Raw genomic sequence first — 21,880 nt, 5'->3', positions numbered from 1 at the left:
AGTATTTGAAGCTGTCCACTTGCTCTACTGCCTCATTTAGAATTCGCAAATATATCTTCTGTATTTTTCTTCCTATGACCATGGTCTTCGTCTTATTTGCATTTATCTTCATCCCATACTGCTCACAGCTGTCATTTAGCTCCAGTGGCATATCTTTTAGTATCATTTCCTCTTCTGCTAACAACGACATATCATCAGCAAATATGCATTTTATTATTCTTCCTCCTACTATCACTCCCATGTTCTGAAAACAGTTCTTTACTAAATCCTCCAAGTAGATGTTGAACAGGGTAGGTGATAAAAGACCTCAAAAACAGTTCAAAGGTCACAAATTGGATACTCAACTGTTCTCAACTATTACAAATTTTGAAACAAGAAGGTGTTAGACACACACTTAAATATGTAAACAGTTTTAACTAGTTATTGTCTTGAGAATATAATTATAATTTCAGAAAAGCATAGTCGAGTTCTTGAAGGGATGTTTTGAAGACTGAAATAAACTAATTGTTGACATCACATACCCTATTTTATTAATTATGTTCAATTTTATCACGCCTATATCCATAAGAAACGTCTTAATTAACAAGTTTTTCATATTTGGATGTTTAGATCCAACACTATTATATAAATCTTTGTTTTGTTTCCTCTCCCTCTAAAACACAAAAATCATTACTAATAGTGAAATTATAATTTAAGTGCGTATTTTAATTGCTGTTTCTTTTATTTTCTCGGTTCGAATTTCTGTCAGGAGGTTCAATAGTGTCTACTCGTGATACTCAGTTATTTATGGAGCCAATATCGATAGCTAGGGCTCCAGTAAGTCAAAGCTCTCACTCAGCACGCTGTGTTATTCAGGTATGTAGAATATAACTAGCAGTAGATGGCATTTGCATCATAGAGATTATTGAGATCATAATGAAATAGTATGGATCATTAACAGTGCCAGTAACCAAAGTTTTTCGATGAGGTATATGTTATTTCAGAAGTTTTTTCTTTACTCAATTTTTTGGAGAATTTTTTATAGAAGACATTTATTATTTGTTCGATATTAAAAAAATTCTCACTTAAATCTAGTTCTGAATAAATGAGAAAGATATTAAAAAGAACACACAAATGTTATTAGTGTCTGCTATTGCTGGGGAACATGGAATCCCTGCATTTTTCTGTGGGCATCCCAATAACGCAGGGCCAGGTGAGATTACAGGTCAGCTTTGATCTTGTCAATTGCTGAGTAGGAAGTACATTATCTTTGATCACGATGGAGTCTGACTGTTTACAAAGTTTGCATTATAGTGTGGAGGTGTGATACTAAGCAGTTATGACTAGTGCAACAGCATCCATTCTTGGGAAAGCAGAAATGAGAGTTCCTCCCTTCTACCAATAGAGTGCTTTACATCTTGTCTTTGCTTTCTCACTTAAATTCTGCTTTTCGAGGAATTGTCTTTTAGTTTGGCAATACAAAAATCATTCCTCATATGTTCCTCAATAAGTCTGCAGGAGTGCTAACCTCATTGTTTACTGCATAAAAACTGTGGAGCTTTTACAATAAATGGAAAGTATTACTCACATTTTCAAGCAGTTGCAGGCATGATATTTATAGTATTTTCACACCAAAAGGTGCATCTGTATTCATTCTGTAGTAAAATAGAAAAAATACATTTGAACAAAATTGTCCCTTGTGGTTTTTTAATAAACAATTCAATTGAAGTTGCAGATCGAAACAGATTTCTTTCTATTGCTTTAAGTAAAGAAATGCTCTATGCACGAGTTGACACTAGTAGAGAATCCGGCCTCTCACAAGAAAAAAAGAGACGTCTGGACACAACCTTCTGCTCCTATGTATGGATATAGGTCATGTTACCCCTCGTACTGATAAAGAATATAGTGCAGTAGTCATCAACAAGATGCCCTGTGACGTCATCTCAGCTTGCTCTGAAACCCGCAGCTCACATGTTTCGCTGCTGTGGGCAGAGCAGAGGCTTGTGATAATAAATATCGCTCATATTGATCAAATTAAATTTAAAGTAATGTGAATGCCTAATACTAGTATTTACATGTATGAAACCAATTAGTTAGGGATAAAATGAAAGCTGAATAAAACTAAACACTGTACTGCATTTTAGATTTCTATTTTTCCTTTTCATTTTGTTAATGCATTAATGGACCATTACCGGTAGTAAAAATATTTCGTGATCTTCTGTAATGCTAATTTTACGGGATTTTTTAGCCTCTTTATTGCGTACTAATTGCTCAATATTATGAACTATGATCTGAGGAAATTTTGTAGATTGTAGTAAGATGAATTAGCTACTTCTGTGGTGAGATTTACTTATTTTCATTAAAGGAAACAATGTTCGTATATGTATGTGGATCCGAACATGCGCAGTCTGTCGAAATCGTGCTGATGAAGGCTGAGAAATCTGACTGATGGAAAATGTGAATAAAAATCACACAGACTTTTTTTCTGTTTTTATAAATATCACCTTCAGTTCATTATCACACTAGCACTCTGTCATTTCTAGCTGAAGCTCAGCAGGAGCACCATCTACATCCACAGTAGATGAATGAGTCTATGATAGAGATAGGGAAAAATAACATGATAGTACTTTCGGATCAGTTGCAAGAAAATAACAGTTTCAAAAAAAGAACTGTAGGTTAGAACACTCTGCTCCAAAATAACAGTTGGAGTTTCTGATAGGCTGTTCCTCGTAGGAAGTACTGTGTAATGTACCGTCCAACCATCTTGTCTGGAACTCTCCAGATACTCTCTCAGAGATCATGACAGTTCCAGCTTAAGTGTTCTCCTTGGATGTACAGGGTGATTCAGACCACCCGTAACAGTCATTTATTTCGGAAACTAGTGCGTTAAAATTTTCGAGACAAAAATATTTATTACTAGAGCACTGGAAGGTCCGGGGTTCGAAGCCAGATGGTGACAGGATTTTTTCTCGTTGCCAAACTTTCAGAATGGCACCGAGGTTCACTCAGCCTCCTATAAAATTGAGTACCGGGTCTTTCCCAGGGGTAAAAGGCGGTCAGAGCGTGTGCTGACCACACCACCTCATTCTAGTGTGGAGGTCATGGAAAGCATGGGGCTCTACCTCCATGCCCCCCAAGTGCCTTCATGACATGTTACGGGGATACCTTTACCTTTTACCTTTTTTTTTTTTTTTAGAGCACATGTGAACTTTCTCTTGAGCATGATTTCATCAACCAGTATTAACAGGCAGTAGGGTCAGTGGCGTATTACTTTAAAATTTCAAATGGGAGTCGTGGTCAAATATGGTACCATTTGATAGAGCTCTTCAAAATAAAAAACTTTCATAGTAAACGTTTTTATTAATTCCTATACTTTCAATGAGAAAACATACAAAAAGACAATGGGTGATACAGGCCACCTGTAAGTCATTTATTTCGGAAACTAGTGCATTAAAATTTTCGAGACAAAAATATTTGTAACTAAAGCACATGTGAACTTTCACTTGAGCTTGATTTCATCAATCAGCCTTAACACGAAGTAGGGTCAGTGGCGTATTACTTCATAATTTTAAATGGGAGTCGGGATCAAATAGGGTACCATTTGATAGAGGTCTTCAAAACAAACAACTTTCATAGGAAATGTTTTTATCAATTCCTACTCTTTCAATGAGAAAACGTACGAAAAGACTGCCATCAATATTGAGAAATGTTACAATACGAAAATGTAAACAAGACAATTAATGTTGACAGATGTTACGGAAAGACTGGACAATGCCATTAATTTTTTCAAATTTTTAAACTGTCTGCCGTTCTGAGCAGCACACATCCATACTCTTCTTCTAACACTGTCAGCGACTCCTAACACTTTGGCGTGGTCAAGTAACTGGAAAGTCTCTCAGATTCGCTGTTTCATGTCATCTCTTGTTGTGGGACGATCTTGATAGACGATGTTTTTTAACCCTCCCCAAAGATAGAAATCCAAAGATTCAAGTCAGGAGATCGTGCTGGCCATGCCACAGGACCGCTTCTGTTTGTAGTGCGTAGGAGGTATTTGTAATCACTCGTAACTTTTACGTAATTATTTTATTAGTCACAAAAGTAATTGCAAAACTAGAAAAATGTATATATGCAGGTACAGAGAGAACAAAACACTTCTTTCTTATTGTTCATTGTTGGGCAAGGCCACCTGAGCTTATTACCTGGCTAAGTGCAGTGTACATGTAGACCTGCGGTGACTAAAGAAAACACTGCTGAGCGAACAAAGGGGAAGGAGTAGTTTACTTGTATTCACCCCTTGATGGTGCTGCCAGCCACCAGGTCTACACTCAGCCAGGTAATTGTGCGTGTGTACTATGTCAACATTAAATGTACTTGTCTAGTTTACATTTTTTCTCGTAACATTTCTCAGTATTAATGACATCTTTTCGTACGTTTTCTCATTGAAAGAGTAGGAATTGATAAAAACGTTACCTATGAAAATTGTCTGTTTTGAAGAGCTCTATCAAATGGTACCCTATTTGACTCCAACTCCCACTTGAAATTTTAAAGTAATACGCCACTGACCTTACTTCTTGTTAAGGCTGAAGCTCAAGTGAAAGTTCACATGTGCTTTAGTTACAAATATTTTTGTCTCAAAAATTTTAATGCACTAGTTTCCTAAATAAATGACTTACTGTTGGTCTGTATCACCCATTGTCTTTTCGTACGTTTTCTCATTGAAAGAGTAGGAATTAATAAAAACGTTTCCTATGAAAGTTGTTTGTTTTGAAGAGCTCTATCTATTTGACCACGACTCCCATTTGAAATTTTAAAGTAATACGCCACTGACCCTACTTCGTGTTATGGCTGATTGATGAAATCATGCTCAAGTGAAAGTTCACATGTGTTTTAGTAATAAATATTTTTGTCTCGAAAATTTTAATGCACTAAGTTTCCGAAATAAATGACTGTTACAGGTGGTCTGAATCACTCTGTATAGTAGTCCCTTTATTATTATTATTATTATTGTTTCAAAGTCATTGTTTTATTATATCAAATGAAGAAAAAAATTATAGAAATTTATATACCGTATTGTATTGTTATAAAATTTGTATATGATAACATATTTGCCTACTGAAGAATGCACTGGAAGGAATGGTGAACGAGAGAAGAGTTCGGGGCAGACATTAAGATATTATATGTATCATAATTATGCGAAGACTAAGAGGAAGGCATAAAACAGGAAAGACTGGAGAATGCTGGGTTTGGAGTGAAATACCTGCCCTTGTGCAGAACACTATGAATGAATGAATGAATGAATTAATTAATTAATGGTAACATAACACTGCAAATGTAGCCCAACTAATTTCAATGTTTATTACAAATAAATTATGAAGCTTCAATAGAGACTAATATCACGTAGTAGTAATATTCTTTATTTAACAGAAGGAATGATTAAACCATTGCGATGTTTTATAGTTTATACAAATTACTGTTATATCTGACTGTAACAGCTGTCGTGGTTCGAATTGCATTATTGCATTATGGTCTAAGATTTTTTGAAACAGAACTAATTCCGAAACAATATAATATTTTGGTGATTATTACATTATGTCAGATGCTTGCTGTTATTTTGGAACTGTTCTTTAGAACTAGTAGGCCCTACAGTACTTTCTTGGAAATGGAACTCTTGGAAAAGTGCCAGAAAAAGAACGATTTTTTCCAATGCTAGGCTATGAAAATCTTGAAATCTTATTCCATATGTTCAAGTCTTGAAATCGTGAATGAAATTCTCCCTAAAGGAGACGACGACCATTGAGACATACTAACTTGTATTCAACATTGAAGCCAGCTTCTGTCTGAACGGGAGATAGGGTTGTATAATGCCGAGGAAGAGGTAATGCACGCTTGCCCCACACAGAAGCAGTGCTGAGCGCCCGTGCCCGTTTTCGGTCGATATAGTGGTTTCACAGGATACCTAAGGTGCAGTTATGCACGCACATAATACATATTGTTTATTTACAGTAGTGTAATAAGAAATGAAACATCGTTATAAAAACATTTCTCGAATCAATAAGCAAACAATACAGGAAACACTACCAAATGCTAGGAATAAAAACAATGAACTGTTCACTGAATTTGTTAATTCGAAAAATAACAAAATTAAAAAAATATAAATAAATAACTAGTTCATGCAGGAAGCGAACCCGAGACTGTGAACACCATAAGTCAGCCTGTAACTTAACATGGAACTAACAGGACACACATAACAGTCTCGCTATTTCATGCCATGTAATACAAGTGTATACCTATCTTAATGGTTATATATATGACAGATTTTTTCTCGTGTGAATCAGGTGTAAGGTGGACTTAGACAACATGTTACAGGAGATCGGTCATTTTTTGTGTCTAAGGCTGTACATTATCGATCAGAGCAGCATTTAATGGAGGCTCCATTATAGTTTGGGTAAGAATTTTCACAGAGGCTGAAACCGCTTTATTCTTAACGAAAATGGGTGTTTGAATGCTAAGCAAAATGTTGAAGAGATACTGGCAGATCCCGTGGTACCTTTTGCTCCATTTATCAGTGACAGATTCCTTTTCATAAACGACAACACTTACTCGCATGTAGTTCATTCTGGATGACATTGGTATTGAGCGCATTAGTTGACCTGCACAAAGTGGAGACCTGATAGAGCATATCTGTGTCATGCTTGGAAGGCGAGAAGGAAAACGTGTATCTGAAACCTTGGATGTCCTTCATTCGAAACTACTGAAAGAATGAAGGGGCATCACTCAGGAGAAAATAACTGCTATTATTCACTCATTAGTACCGAGGAGAAAGAGAGCTGTGGTGAATTCTAAAGGAGGGACTATCCTTTACTGAGCTACAGGACTGATTCTATTTCTTGCAGATTGCCAATTCACGAGTTGATAGGAGAACTAACAGTGATTGTTTCCACTCACCATGAAGCACAATATTTTAAAAGCTACGATAATTTTATTGTCTTTGTTGTGGAATACTCACCAAACTCAGCATTGGCAGTGCCCATCATTGTCACTTAAATGTGTTGTTCTAGTATTACTATATGGAAACAATTTTTAAAATAAAATAATTTAATTTTTTAAATATACTTTAGTGTAACTTATCGCTTTTTTTTTACCGATGAGTGTATATACCTACTTACAATGTTATGTGTTGGAAGCTTTTTTTTTTTAATTGTACCTACTTAAGATCACTGAAGATGCTCGTGAAGCTATGGACAGACGTGAAGTAACCATACTATCACTATTGGACTTTTCTCGAACATTTGAGACTATTGACATTGATATTCTTATTGCAAAGCTGAAAATGTTGCATTCATCAGACACGTCAATCATGTGGATGGAGCCTTACCTTCGTGATCGTCATTAATGTGTACCAGTATCCCACAATAATCGGTCTTCTTCATAGCGATCTGTACTAGAGCCTCTACTTTTCGCTATTTACATTAATGACATCTCTGCTGTCCTTCAACATTGTCAGCACCATCTCTATGCAGATGATCTTCAGATGTATATACATTCACGACCAAACTCACTTAATGATAGCCTATCAAAATTAAATAATGATCTCATGTCAGTCAGCAACTGGGCTAGAAAATGCGAGCTGAACCTTAATCCAGGTAAAACGGAAGTAATTCTACTAGGACATCAAATATTACTATCCTCCATCTATATTAATACACTTTTGCCAGTGATTTTAAACAATGCTATAATACCATTCAGTATTACCGTTAAAAACTTAGATTTCCATTTCGACTCGAATCTCAGCTGGAATGCATAGGTAAAATATGTCTGTAAGAAAACTTTCTTAATCTTGCATTCACTGAAGAGACTGAAAAGTTTCTTTCCTTCTAAACTGAAGTAGATCTTGATACAGATCCTGGTGATGCCTTACTTTGACAATTGCGACATTTTGTATAGTGACCTTAGTGTTGAATTGTCATTGAAACTTCAGCGTGTTCATAATGCTTGTGTCCGTTTCATTTTTAACAGCCATCACTGTGATCATGTCTCTGAGTATTTCTTACAATTATCTTGCCTTAGTTTACAAGAGAGACGTTCAGTCCATTCACTCTGTTTGCTGTATCAGATTCTAAATAATTGCACACCTATTGACGAGTACCGTACCTAGTTCTTGCTTCACACTTTAATCATCCCACCACAACTGTGATACACATTCCCAGCATAGCCTTGTTTTATCAAAACCATATTATTATCAAACATCTCTCTGCTCTGCTTCTTTCACAATACACACAGCCCATTCCTGGAATTCCTTGTAACACGAAATCAGGAGTATCAGAGTCTAAAATCTTTTAAGTACACTCTACTTAGAAAATATGTTTTTATTGAATAGAACTAGACTCTTGTGGAAGTTTCTAAATAATTTGCTTTACACATGACCAAGTTATTTTTTTCCTCTCTCTTCTTTTTTTTTTATCACCTTGATATTTTACTTAATCGTTTATAGCTGTATGCTATATAGTACATTTTTGCTATTCAACTTTTTATATCATGTAACCCACATGTATTCTCCTATTAGTATATTAACTGTATATCTCAAGTGAATTAATCATCGAGTTTATCTCGAGCAGTTTATGTCATAAATTGTATATATTCCCCTTATATCATGTAACTGATTTTTTTACTTTATTTTATATCCCCCTTATTTTATATGTATCGTAAGCAGTGAAAAATATAGTGAGACTACGTTGGTGTTAATGCAGCTTCTGTGGGTACCTCTTTGTTACTTGTTAGGCTTTTGCTTCAGTAAAGTCTCATTTTATAAACCTATGGATCAACAATTGGCTCTCGTCTGACAAAGGAAAAATTTTACAGTCTGTACAAAAGAAACCAAATGATCTGGAAATGTGCAAAAACTTCCCCAGACATGTTCAAACATTTTTAACAAGAGCCAGAATAGGTAACATTGTCACACAATTGTACCTACACCGATTTCACCTTTCTGATAATCCTACTTGTCTGTAGTGTAATAATCATGATGAAGATCTGGAACACATTCTTCTATACTGTCCATCCATAAACCACAAAAGAAGTAAATTAAAACCATCAGTACCGGTATCAGTTGCAGAAGACACAGCCCTGCAGTATATATATTGACTACACCCCAACTCTGGCTACTAGCAACAGGGATCTATAATGAACACCGACAAAATACCCCTCATTTCTCATGAAAAACAAAAGCTGAATAGACTACAGTGGACTATATGGATTTTATGTTGTCAGCAAACAGCTGGATACATTAAGAAGATTTGATTGATTGATTGGTTGATTGATTGATTGATTGATTGATTGATTGATTGATTGATTGATTGATTGAATGATTGATATTCCACCTTCTATTATTGTAATTGATCTCGATTATTTATAATTTTCTACTATATTTTATGTAATCTCTAAGGTATCTTCTTTGGATAAACCCTTAACATGATAGACACACTAATAAAAAGGCTAAACGAAAACAGAACAAACCAACACAAACACCACGTGAGAATAAATACATAACATTAACATATCACAATACCAATACTTACAAAATTGCAAATTCATTCAGGAAACTAAAATACAAGATAGCATACAAAACAAATAACATAACACAAAAATATCTAAATAATCACATCAAGCATTCAAATAAATATAATTCAACTGGCGTTTACAAACTAAAATGCAATAGTTGCCCACATTTGTACATAGAACAGACAGAAAGGTCCTTTCAAACAAGATATAATGAGCACATTAAAGCTATAACCAAACTCTACATCACATCAAATTACGCAGAACATATTATCAACAATAATCATGACTACAATAATATAGAAATAGATATGGAAATTCTACACATCACACCAAAATGTTCACAGTTAAACATCTTAGAACAATACGAAATAATATATAAACATACAATAACATACCCACAACATATACTTAATACACAATTACAGTTCAATACCCACATATTGTTCGATATCATGATACATAACACACAAACAACCACCCCTCCACCATAAGAGCAACACACCCCCACCCTTACAACAACTGACGAATGCAAATAGCAGAATTCAAGATCAGCAGTAGTTCGTGCAACACTGCGTCGAAACGGGCCGTCTGTCCAAGGTGTATAACCTTTTTTAAATAAATTTTAACAGTTCCTGATACACACAGCAGATCTCTCCGCACACGTGTACCACGCCACTGAAGATGTCCACTGGAGTAATGGACGAAATGTTTGGTTGTAACACCGACAGACCACGGCCCTCTAGCCTGGAAAATACGCATCCTAAATGTTAACACTTTTTAACATGTGACTAAACAATTTTAAATTTTTAAATAAAGTGTTAACATGAACTAGAATCAATGATCTTCTTTTGTGTTGCTTTGTATTCTATTACATATGTATTTCATGTACATTATTCAAATCTGGTTGAATGGAAGAGAAGTTCTTATGGCCTTAACTCTGTCAGACAATATACTACTACTACTGCTACTGCTACTGCTTCCTAAGTACTTTAGTTTTAAAAAGACACCTTTTTCATTATTTTATTTTATAGAGCATGCAGGTATAGAACTGACTTATTTATGAATGGCACATGTGTATCTGATATATTTTAAATTTCTTGGAAAACCACTTGTACAGTCCATTCTAAAATATTTCATAAATGTAAATAATATTGCTGCTATTGTGTTTATTGTCACGTGTAGGTTTACTGCATAGGAATGCAACGTAATATACATTACTCTCATTTCCTTCAGTCAGTAACCTACATCTGGGCGACCTCCATGACCTACAGAAGCCTGATTCACAGTAATATACTAAAAAATGAAAAATTATAATGTACACTAACTGTCAGAATTTAATCATGTTTAATTAATATTTTAGTTTTGTGTGTGTGTGTTTGTTTCTGTGTGTGTGCGTGTGTGCGTGAATGGTCGTGCCATGTTTGAAATTTTAAATTCTGAATCTAGTAACTTCATGAATACATTCAGTAATTTTAAATTTTTCTTAATTATAATGGGTTACTCATTTTCTTTAAAATAATGTAATTTGAATATTACAGCCATGTGTCCTGCCTGGAGCGTGTTGGGCATTCAAAGGTTCATCAGGCGCTGTTGTAATAAAGTTATTTGGAAAGGTTTACGTTGCGGGATTCTCATTAGAACATATTCCAGCTACTTTATCACCAACAAAGGATATAGCCAGTGCGCCCAGAAATTTTTCTGTATGGGTAACAATGTCAGCTTTTCTGTCTTATCACTTTATTTAATTATACAATATACACTTTATGATAGTTGATGTTATTCAGTTTCTATTTAATGATTTGATGATGACCATAACCTATGTATGAATAGTCTTAATAAGGAAAGCTGAATTTCGCAGAGAAAATCCATCTTAAAACCTGTTGTGCACCATAAGTTCTGGGGAATCTATTAAGACTGAGCCATAACTATTACTCTCTTCAACTTCAATGGTAAGATAGAATGATAACTGATCCTGATCATATTATGACTACAGATATTGCTCGAAATAGGCCAGTATAGTCCAGTGTAACTGATACTTCTTTCTGCTTGTGAATTTCATACTGCCATATATTTAAGAAAATAAGTATCAGTATATTTTAAAATGAAAATATAAGTTTTAGCAAAAATAATTAGATACTGGTACTGTACTGTACCTTCATTGAGTGTGCTGAGAACTTCATAACCTAATTCCTGGTATCTAGTACATGTAATATTAATATTAATCACTTTTATTCTCGAAATTCTCAATTATACAAAGACATTATCAATATACAGGACTTCTATTGCATGTACTTACTGCTGGCCAGGTATGTTTTTTCTCGGCTGTGGCAAGCAGTGCTCCCCCAGTATAAAATATGCCATTCTCTCAGGCAGTGTACATTCCTTTGGGAAGATGGTTAGACAGCTGACTAGAGCAACGCATTTTTATGTGTAAAGTTTATTATAAATATGAATCAGCTCGTCATATTCGTGCGAAATTTATTCAGACGTTCCCTGGTCAATTACCTGCTTCCAGAATTGCAATTCATGATATTGTGAACAGATTTGAATCTACTGGTTCAGTGCAAAATATAAAATACACGCGAAAACGTTAAGTTCTAACAGAAGACAAATTAGATGAAATTGGAGCACATTTTGAAAGGTCGTCAACAAAATCACTTCAAAAATTGGCACAAATGGGTTTCAATGTCTTCTGCACATAAAGCAACAAAACTGTTAAAACTGAAATCTTACAAGTGTGGCCTACACGTGTCCATTGTTTACAACAAGGTGATCCAGTAGCACGAGTGCGTTATTGTCAGTCGTTTTTTCATCAGTGACTGAAGTTTTAATCAACCCACAGCTCGTGTTCTTTTCAGACAAGGCGTGGTTCCACCTGACTGGTCGTGTAAACAATCAAAACACTCACTATTGGTGTTCTGAAAACCCAAATCATATACAAGAAATCACTCTTCATGATAGGAAAGTTGGAATTTGGTGTGCTATTGGTACAAGATGAATAATCGTACCCTTCATTGTTCTTAAATTGAGCATTTTAATTGTTATACCTATAGAACAAATGAAATCCGAAACAATACAGTGGCCGAACTTAATCATTTAATCAGAATATATTTTCCTGATACCTCTGTTTAGCCGAGGGAGGATGACATTTCTAGCACCTTATAATTATAAGGTACGAATTTATACACGTTTTAAGTAGTAGGGTTAACAACGAGCATGGCTGACTGCGACATGGCCAGCCTTTGAGAAGCAAAACATCGCGCCAGTGGTCAGTACATATAATAGAAACCCTGTATTATACTGTATATTGTCACTGTGCTCCAAAATCCGCTATTATTTCATTTATCACATGTTCCAACATAGGAAACAAAATCTCAAAATACTGTTAAATTACATTTTAAAACACCATTTTTTTTGGTATAATTTTTAAATAAAGATCTTTTTTAGCTTTCAATTTACTATATATTAATTATATTTCATATGATTATTCCTGGATGATTTGACTCTTAGATATTAAATATGAAACTAATTTGTCTTAGTGTTAAAAAGAAATGCTTGCCACAGGGACATACAAATAAACTGACGGCATATCAAACACAATTGAAGAGTCTGATCTCAAAACGTGTTTAGTCCAGTTTTATGGAAAGACTGGGCTAGTTATTTTATCTACTGATCTATGAATTGAGCAAATTTTCAAGTGACATGCAGAATAACACAACGTTTGTATAAATCATAAAAATGGCCAAATGAATTTAGTGAGTTTTGGGGTCACACTCTATAATTTTTGTATGATGAATGCTGAAAAAAATGTATTTCCGTAAAGTCTCAAAATCAGTATTTTGCAGCGTAACAATACTTTTTCTGCTTGCTTCGCATAATGAGAAAGCAAAAATGATTAAGAATAGATGAAGAATACCTTCTGCTTTTATAAGTTATGTAACACATGTGAGGCTGGTTTCCTATGATTTGAACCACGCTTAATTATGAAATGTTCATTGAAATTAGAATGTTCCATATTTTAATTAATCAATCAATTAAATTAACATTGAAATATTATTTATTACAGGGTTTAAATTCTCTTACTCGGAATGGACATTACCTTGGACAGTACATTTATGACAGCAATGGCAGTCGTATACAGTACTTCGAAACTCAGGTAAAGAAAAAACATTTTAAGTACCGTACCGTTGCTATATTTAATCTATAGAATTGTAGAATATTGGCAGTAGAGATGGATGGGATCCGAAGAGGGACTAGGATATCTAGGTTTGAAAGAAGGAGAAATGAAGATGTAAGACGGGTAATGGAAATGGAGGAAACTGTTATTGAGAGAATTGAAAGACGAACTCCATACCGGGCACGTCAATAGAATGGATTGTGAAAGACTTCCTAAGACTTTCCTCCATTGGTCACCTTCTGGAAGAAGAAAGCGTGGACGGCCGAGAGCATCATGGAAGTCTGGAGTAGTCCAAATGATGAAGCAACATAATCTGAAGGAAGGGGACTGGTAGGACCATGAAGTATGGAAGATTGGAATACAGGGTAACTGCTGACAAGTGGAAATGCCCTCAAAAGTAAAAGTAAGTAAGTAAGAAATGTAAAGTAGCTTAAATTGTACAGTATTAATAGTTACATGTTCGTTACAAGATTTTGGGACTCCTCTGGGCAGGTCAAAGACTGAATTCTCTTAAAACTGGAAACAGATGAATGGGTCTGACTCATGAAGCAGATGATTATGATGATGATAATGATGTTCATAATCACCATCACCATCATAATCATAATCATCATCATCATCATCATCATCATCATAGTATAATGATTACGTGGTAAAACAGTTCTCTACACATTCGAAGTTAAGCTAGGTTCTATATTTCGATTTACCATTACAGTTCAATATATCAATTACAGTTATAAACGAAACATATTACAAATGGACTATTTATAATAATAATAATAATAATAATAATAATAATGATAATAATAATAATCATCATCATCATCATCATCATCATCATCATCAACAACACTACTGCCATCACCACAATCTTCCTTCAAGTACCGGTATTGAATCACATTGGTTTATTACGATCTCTAGTCATATCTATTCTGACTTCTCAGGTCTCTATTCTTTGGAGGTACTGATAGCTATATCTTGTGTAAAACATAGTAGCTACAACGCTTCATTCAACATTGATCACTTTTCTTCACACAAATTTATGTGTTAGCCATGAAAAGGAAGCATTAATGTTATCTAATAAATTATTTTGTTATAAATGTTCGAAACTATTTGGTTTCTTCTTACAACATTTTTATTGGGAATTTATTTTTACATTTCATATTTTCTTCCTCCACCCATTAATATAAGAATATATAAGTTGATTAAAAACAATGCTAACTCAAGTAATCTGGAATGGAAAATACCGGTAGCACAGAGTTGGTAAGCATGTGAGGGAAATTACACTTCTACTCAAAAGGCTAGAGTATCACTCATACTAGTACATACATATGCCTTCAAGCTAACGACTGAGTGACAAATTTTATTTTAGCCTCAGAACATGTCTAGCATAGTCTAGATTGAAAGAAGAAGGAAAAGAGATCAAGTAAGCACCAAATTAAAGTGATCCTCCATTACGGCTAATATGGCAGTGTATCATCTATTATAAGTATATGGTACTTTGGTCCTTTCCATATTTATTTGTGCAAAATTTTGAATTGTCTCATTCCAGAGGAATAAAAATCTTAAGTAAACAATATATTTAAAGTGATTTGTCGTCATTTTGGAGAGCGCTATTTCACATGTTGTAGTCTGGTAATATTAACATTGTTACTGTGAAAGACTGCATGTTTAACACTAGAACGACTGATGGAGCATTTTTGTTCCATTCCAAAATTTAATTATTTTCGAGAGTAGTTGGGGGGTTTCTGACTTTTAATATTTCTTAGTGTAGTCCATTTAAAAAAAAAAGTTGCCCTCTCGAACACATAGTTTCTGAAAAAATGTTAGAAATACCTACCTATAACGATCGAGGGACATTTTTGACCCACAATATAGGAATTAAGTGCTATTGGTTGTTATACTCGAACATTATTAGCGGTCGTCAGTTTTGTCGATTCTCATAGGAAGAACATGATTGGTGAATCGTATGTAAAGAATATGACCATAGTATAGCAAAGCATGTCGTGTCGTGGAGTTGTATTGAAAGACAGTGGGGGTGGGGGGCGAAGGGGTCTCGTTTTGACTCATCGTGGGATCTTGTAACAATCGGTTTAGAGTAAAAATCAAGTGTTTACAATGAGCTTCAGTAGAAGACATCACGGCTTTATAACAAAGAAGCAAATTCACTTCGGCACAGAGGTTCAGGCTCCTGACAGGACAAAATGGGAAGTAGTCGCTACTATGTTGTAACAATTTGGAGGTGCAGACAGCAGAATGTTTTTCGGGACAATACTGGTCCTTTTCCACAAGTAAAAAGGCATGTTATAGTCCGACCATCGGTTCTGTGCCCCCGTAAGATATGCGAACTGAACCTTAATTCCTTTTCAGCCTCGGCAATTCATTTCTCTCCCTGTATTCCTATTTCTCTCTTTTCTATCCCTCTCTCTTTCTCTCCCCCACTACTAAGCAATTTTGAGCCTTCTTGCGGGACAGTTTATTTGCACTTGCAGTCCAATGTTGTCAACTCAACATGAATACTGTAGCACGGAGTGGTGAAAGAAATATTACTACGCAAGTAATAGCATTTTGCATAAGTCAATCAGCGTCATTAGACCTACTGAAATTAAATTATGAATAAGTAATAATTAACCTTACAGTATTATAAGCAATATTCAAGAGACATGACACTGTTTGACGGAAGTTTGGCAACATCCCTATTCGGCAAGGTTCGTGGCCTGCTGTTTGACATAGTGGGAGAGAAACGGGTGGAATGGGGTGAGTAGAGGCGTTAACTTTTCCAAGAACGACGACAGCGCTGAAGGGGCATAGATCCGATGGTACGACAATATCACTATACTTGTCTCAAGTGCTTAGAAGATTTTGATGCATTTCTGGATATTCTATATGTAAGCAATGCCACTAAATCCAAAGAAGTAGAAGTGAATCTTCTCTGGTCAGAAAAGTGGGGTATCCCAAATTTCAATCGGTTCAAGGAAATAGTGAGGTTTTTGAGTTTTGATTTGAGGTCAACTCGCTCAGAGCGATCGAAAGAAGATATATATATAGGTATCTGCAAGGACTGTTCTCACATATAGCCTATACCTGTGTGAAAAATAATGTAATTTAGACTGAGATGTGTCATTTGTATCATTCTTTTCAGTATGTGTTTACTTATCTGTAGTAAGTTTCAACATGTTATGTAAACCTTTGACTTGACTGTATTTGATTTAAGTAATCAAGAAGTGATATTTCTTCAAAACGTATACCAAGATATACGCCAATTACCTACATAAACTATTATGTACTAGAGTTACGTGAAAAGTTTCCTTTTATGTCATTGTACTTAAAAATATATTGAAACAGCAACTTTCTGAGATGACTGTACTTGATGTTTAAAATTCTAAAAATGTTATTTGATAATCATAAAGTCTCTTCCATGCAGAATACCCATTTCTTACATAAAAAATACCAGTTTCCGGCCCAAGACACATCTGATTACGGATGGGACATTTTTATCCCGGTGGTCATATTAGGGTGTTCGCAAAGTCTGGTCTTCCTAGTGTTAATCTGAAATTTGTATGTACTGTAGGTACATACTAGTACTCGATTTCCCGATATTGTTGTATTATCCAATATGCTGTTCTCAAGAATTAACAGATTATTCGGCTTCCCTTTTAGCCATTTATAATTCATAAATTTGTCCCACTCAGACGTCCGAAGCTAATTTATTAAAGACATTCACCACTTTTTCAGGTGTTCCAGTTTTGTGTTTTACAATACCTACCAGCAAGTGCAGCCAAATTACTTATTTCCAGTGGCTACTCATTACGACCAACCTACAAGTAATTCTGATTCTGATATCTTTATCACTACACACACAAAACACAAATTTCTGTCGTGTTTTGTCTTATCATTTCTTTTGTAGGAAACCGTTATGTCATTAGGTACTCCTGAGAGTTCGCAACAGTGGGGTAGCATAACAAAAAAATATGGGTACAGGCAAAACTTCTAAATCATACCGAGAACAATAATATCTTTCCCTTAAAGCGTTAGTGACAGACTGGATCAAATCGTTCTGAATATCTGGAAGAGAGCCTTTAAAAACAGAACTGCTTTCAAGTTGGTATTTCTTGGAAGGCTTCTTCTATTGCCAGTAAGTTTAGAGTTTCTAAATAACTGTATTTACTTATTGATTCTTGGACTTCTTGGTTTCCTCTAAGGCTAATTTATAAATAATTGATTAAATCGCGATCTTACTCGTGTTAATTTAATCAATTATTTATATTCAAGTGTTAAAAGTAGTGTACGAAAGATTCAACATGGGCTAATTTATAATTTATTCTTCCCGTCTGAGATGTCATACTACATCAACAATGTGACCAAATATTCGTCTATTCCGTGTCACATTTTCTTATGACTAACAGCTTCTAAGTATGATGTTTCCGCCAGTGTTTAATAGTTTCTTCACAACATGTGGAATATTTCTGCTTTTTTAAATGTGTTTTTCTCCCTGCATACTTTATAGTTTATACTTAAAAGTTTTTTACTGCAGAAATACTAGTACGATTTCAAGATTCTCCACTTGCTCAGAATCATATAGCCACCTATATTTAGAGTACCATGTACTTTGACATTTTCTAGTCACATTCCCTCTTTTTGGGACAAATTTAATTCAGGACAGTCTCTTTATTTTAGACTTAAGTTCAACTTCTGCTCAAATGTTAAAGACAAGAAAAGAAATGCTTTTAAGAAAATTAGCAGAATCCAGAGTCACATTTTTCGTACTGATCATCACTTAATCTCTTTCCATTTTGTGATAGAGGTTGTTAAAAACTGCAGCACAAGAACCAACACTCATGGAAAGGAAACATTGTCTTATCACTGCTCTGTATAAACCGTGATAGACCCGATAGACACGTCTAGCCACCTGCGAGCAGAGTGCATTATGTTCTGTGTATAAGGGAAGAAATAGGTCCTATGCGCGCATGTTTTAACGCTCATCCTGGGTGGATACTCTAGTGCAATTACAAGACACTGACTGAATTAGACGGTAGAGACACATCAGGTTCGTTAACTATATCAGAAGTTAAAAGAAATCTGTTCAGAAATTTAAAAAGAACATATAAATAAGAAAATTGTAATAGATACGTGCAGTATGAATTATTTAGTGATTTGGGTAGACAGTATCTACTGTGTCTCCCCTGACGCTACGCCACTAGTTCACAAAATAATAGTGTACTTTTTCCTTCAGTGCGAGAGTGCAGCTGGACTTATTTTCATTGAATTTTCTCAAATTTAATGATGTATGACACATGAGTTTAATTAATTCGTGAATTAGTACATATTATTAAAAAAAATTGTTTACTGTATGAAATGAATTATTAATAACCCGGAAACTGCATCACGATTACCCAATAGGGAAACTGTTTTGTTTATATATTTTTTTATCTGGGATGAACAAACTTAAAACAAACTACTAAAATTATTAAAAAATATTACACAAAGTAGTTAAAAAAACTAAAGAATTACACTATAATACAACAATACAAAACTCTGATAATAAAATCAAAACAACTTGGAACATAATTAAAAAGGAAAGTGGACGATCAAAAAGTAAAGTAACAAACTATACCCTTATATCTAACAATACAAAAACGTCAGACCCAAATGAAATTGCAAATCTATTTAACAAATATTTTCTTACAATAACTGATAACCTCAACATCCCCTAAGATAATGTTACTAACAGTTTAGATTCTTTAACACAATATTTTCCGTCAAAATTCCCAAATATTCAAATATTTCCAACAAACAAACAAGAAATAATTGCAATTATTAAAAATCTAAAGTCAAAAAACTCCTCAGGGTATGGTGAAATAACAAGCAAAATATTAAAAGCGAGTTCACATATTATAGCTGGGCCATTAAGTTATTTATGTAACTATTCAATGTTCAATGGTATATTTCCCGAGAGATTAAAATATTCAGTGGTTATTCCTATCTTCAAAAAGGGAGAAACAACGTCTCCAGAAAATTACAGACCCATATCACTTCTACCAGTCTTCTCCAAAATCTTTGAAAAAGTAATGTATAAAAGATTATATCATCATCTAGAAAGATACAACATTTTAGTTCCAGAACAATTTGGATTTAGGAAAAATGCAACATTTAGTTTAACTGACAAAATTCTGGAAGCAGTTAATAAAAAATTACAAGTTGGAGAGATATTCTGTGATTTATCCAAAGCATTTGACTGTATAAATCATAAAATGCTGCTAGATAAATTAGATTATTATGGAATTAAAGGTGTTGCACACCATTGGTTTCACTCATATCTCATAGATAGGAAACAGAAAGTTGAAATCAATACCACTATGAAATCTGCATCGACATGTGGAACTATTAATAATGGAATTCCTCAAGGATCAATATTAGGTCCCCTACTTTTTCTAGTGTTTATAAATGATCTTGCCCCCTAATGAAAGATGTAGGCCATCCCATATTATTTGCAGATGACACAAGTATAGTAATTACAGCCAATAACTCCAACACATTCCAATCTTCAACAGAGGAAATTCTCTTCAAAATATGTGACTGGTTCTCAGTCAATAAATTGACATTAAATTGTAACAAAACTAACATAATTCAACAAATCCTGTGCAAATTTAATCTCGCAAATTTCTAGCGCAATAATTAACAATAGATCCCTATTAGAAACAACAACAACCAAATTTCTTGGCTTAAAAATCGATAATGTGTTAAATTGGAAAATCATATTAAAGAAATTACCCCCAAACTAAATTCAGCTTGTTTTGCTACAGATCTATGCAAAAGATAGTAAATATCAATACCTTAAAAACAATATACTTTGCATACTTCCACTCGATAATGAGTTTTGGAATAATATTCTGGGGAAATTCCACAGATAGTAACAGTATATTTTTATTACAAAAAAGAGTAATTAGAATAATGGTAGATGCCAAATCTAGGGAATCATGTGGGACTATTTTCAAAAAACTACAAATAATGCCCATGGCTTGTCAGTATATCTTTTCATTAATAATCTTCCTCGTATGTAATCGTGAAAACTTTGTAACTAATTCAACAGTTCATAGAATAAATACACGTCAAAAAAATGACTTTCATACTCCATTGGCAAGTCTATCGTGCTATCAAAAAGGAGTGCGTTATATGGCAGTAAAATTTTTTAATAGCCTCCCTATGGATATAAAAAATGAAGCTCAAAACATAAGATTATTTAGGGCCAAATTAAAGAAGTACCTAATTTCTCACACCTTCTATTGTGTAGGTGAATTCATGACATTCAATAACGCTTCATGAAATTGATACTAAAACTTTGTGTTGTACTAGTAGTAGACTATATTGTAAATCTCAGATGTATGTATTTCATCTAGACTGTGACTATAAATTAAGACTTTATAATAGCATTAAGTTTTTTGACTTGTTGCATAATCTAGCTGTAAAGCAATGTACAGTATGAATACCATGGAATGTTCATAAATACAATACAATACAATACAAAACTTCAACACTAATACCAAAGTCCCTGACTGTGTAATCAGAATAAAGCAAGACCAGAGCTTATAAGACATTGAGAAAACCCATAATAAGGGAGACACACATACACTCATTTATTTTGGAAGAGATTAAATCTTGAATTTATGCCAGATGGAATCCAGTCCATTGGATTTTGTGACTAATTCCCTCTTTACCCTTTCCTATCCAGTCCTCTGACTGAACTCTTACTTTCTTCGACCCCAACGGCATTAGAGCATTCGAGGCCTAGGGGTTCATTTCCCTTTCCTTCCTCCTCTTTCTACTTTTCTGTTCCTAGTGCTGACCTGCTATGGCACTAAAATCGTCCTCCAGTGGCTTAAGGAGGGAAAGCTGGTGATCAACAAGATCTCCCAGCTAGGTCCAATGGACCCGTCGACCAACAGCAGGTGTGGTCCTCCAGACATTCTGGGGGTTGTGTGTGAATGAAGTAGCCACCAAAACGTTAAAATATGGTGTTCACTTAAATCGGCTACAACTTGCCATTTATAAAAGATAGTTTTAACAAGAAAGAAGATACCTTGGCAATATTTATTGACTTTCAGTTAGCATATGACTCTGATTGGAGAAATAAATTATTACTAAAACTCCAGAAATTAGGTATCTCCA

At 34.5% G+C, this 21,880-nt stretch overlaps 1 protein-coding gene across 3 annotated transcripts in view; it reads left to right on the top strand.

Annotated features, from left to right (window-relative positions):
• LOC138694379 (klaroid protein-like) overlaps window positions 1–21,880 on the top strand; it is a 103,885-nt gene that overhangs the window by 65,197 nt on the left and 16,808 nt on the right. For all 3 annotated transcript variants that reach the window (XM_069818060.1, XM_069818061.1, XM_069818059.1), the window contains 3 exons: window positions 749–855; window positions 11,076–11,243; window positions 13,604–13,693. In XM_069818060.1, the coding sequence (XP_069674161.1) occupies window positions 749–855; window positions 11,076–11,243; window positions 13,604–13,693 (365 nt within the window). The remainder of the gene's footprint in view (window positions 1–748; window positions 856–11,075; window positions 11,244–13,603; window positions 13,694–21,880) is intronic.

Source organism: Periplaneta americana, chromosome 2, assembly GCF_040183065.1.
Source record: "Periplaneta americana isolate PAMFEO1 chromosome 2, P.americana_PAMFEO1_priV1, whole genome shotgun sequence".
NCBI classification, from domain to species: Eukaryota; Metazoa; Arthropoda; class Insecta; order Blattodea; family Blattidae; genus Periplaneta; species Periplaneta americana.
The sequence above is the reverse complement of the archived record's forward strand: the minus strand, read 5'-3'. Positions and strand labels throughout refer to the sequence as shown.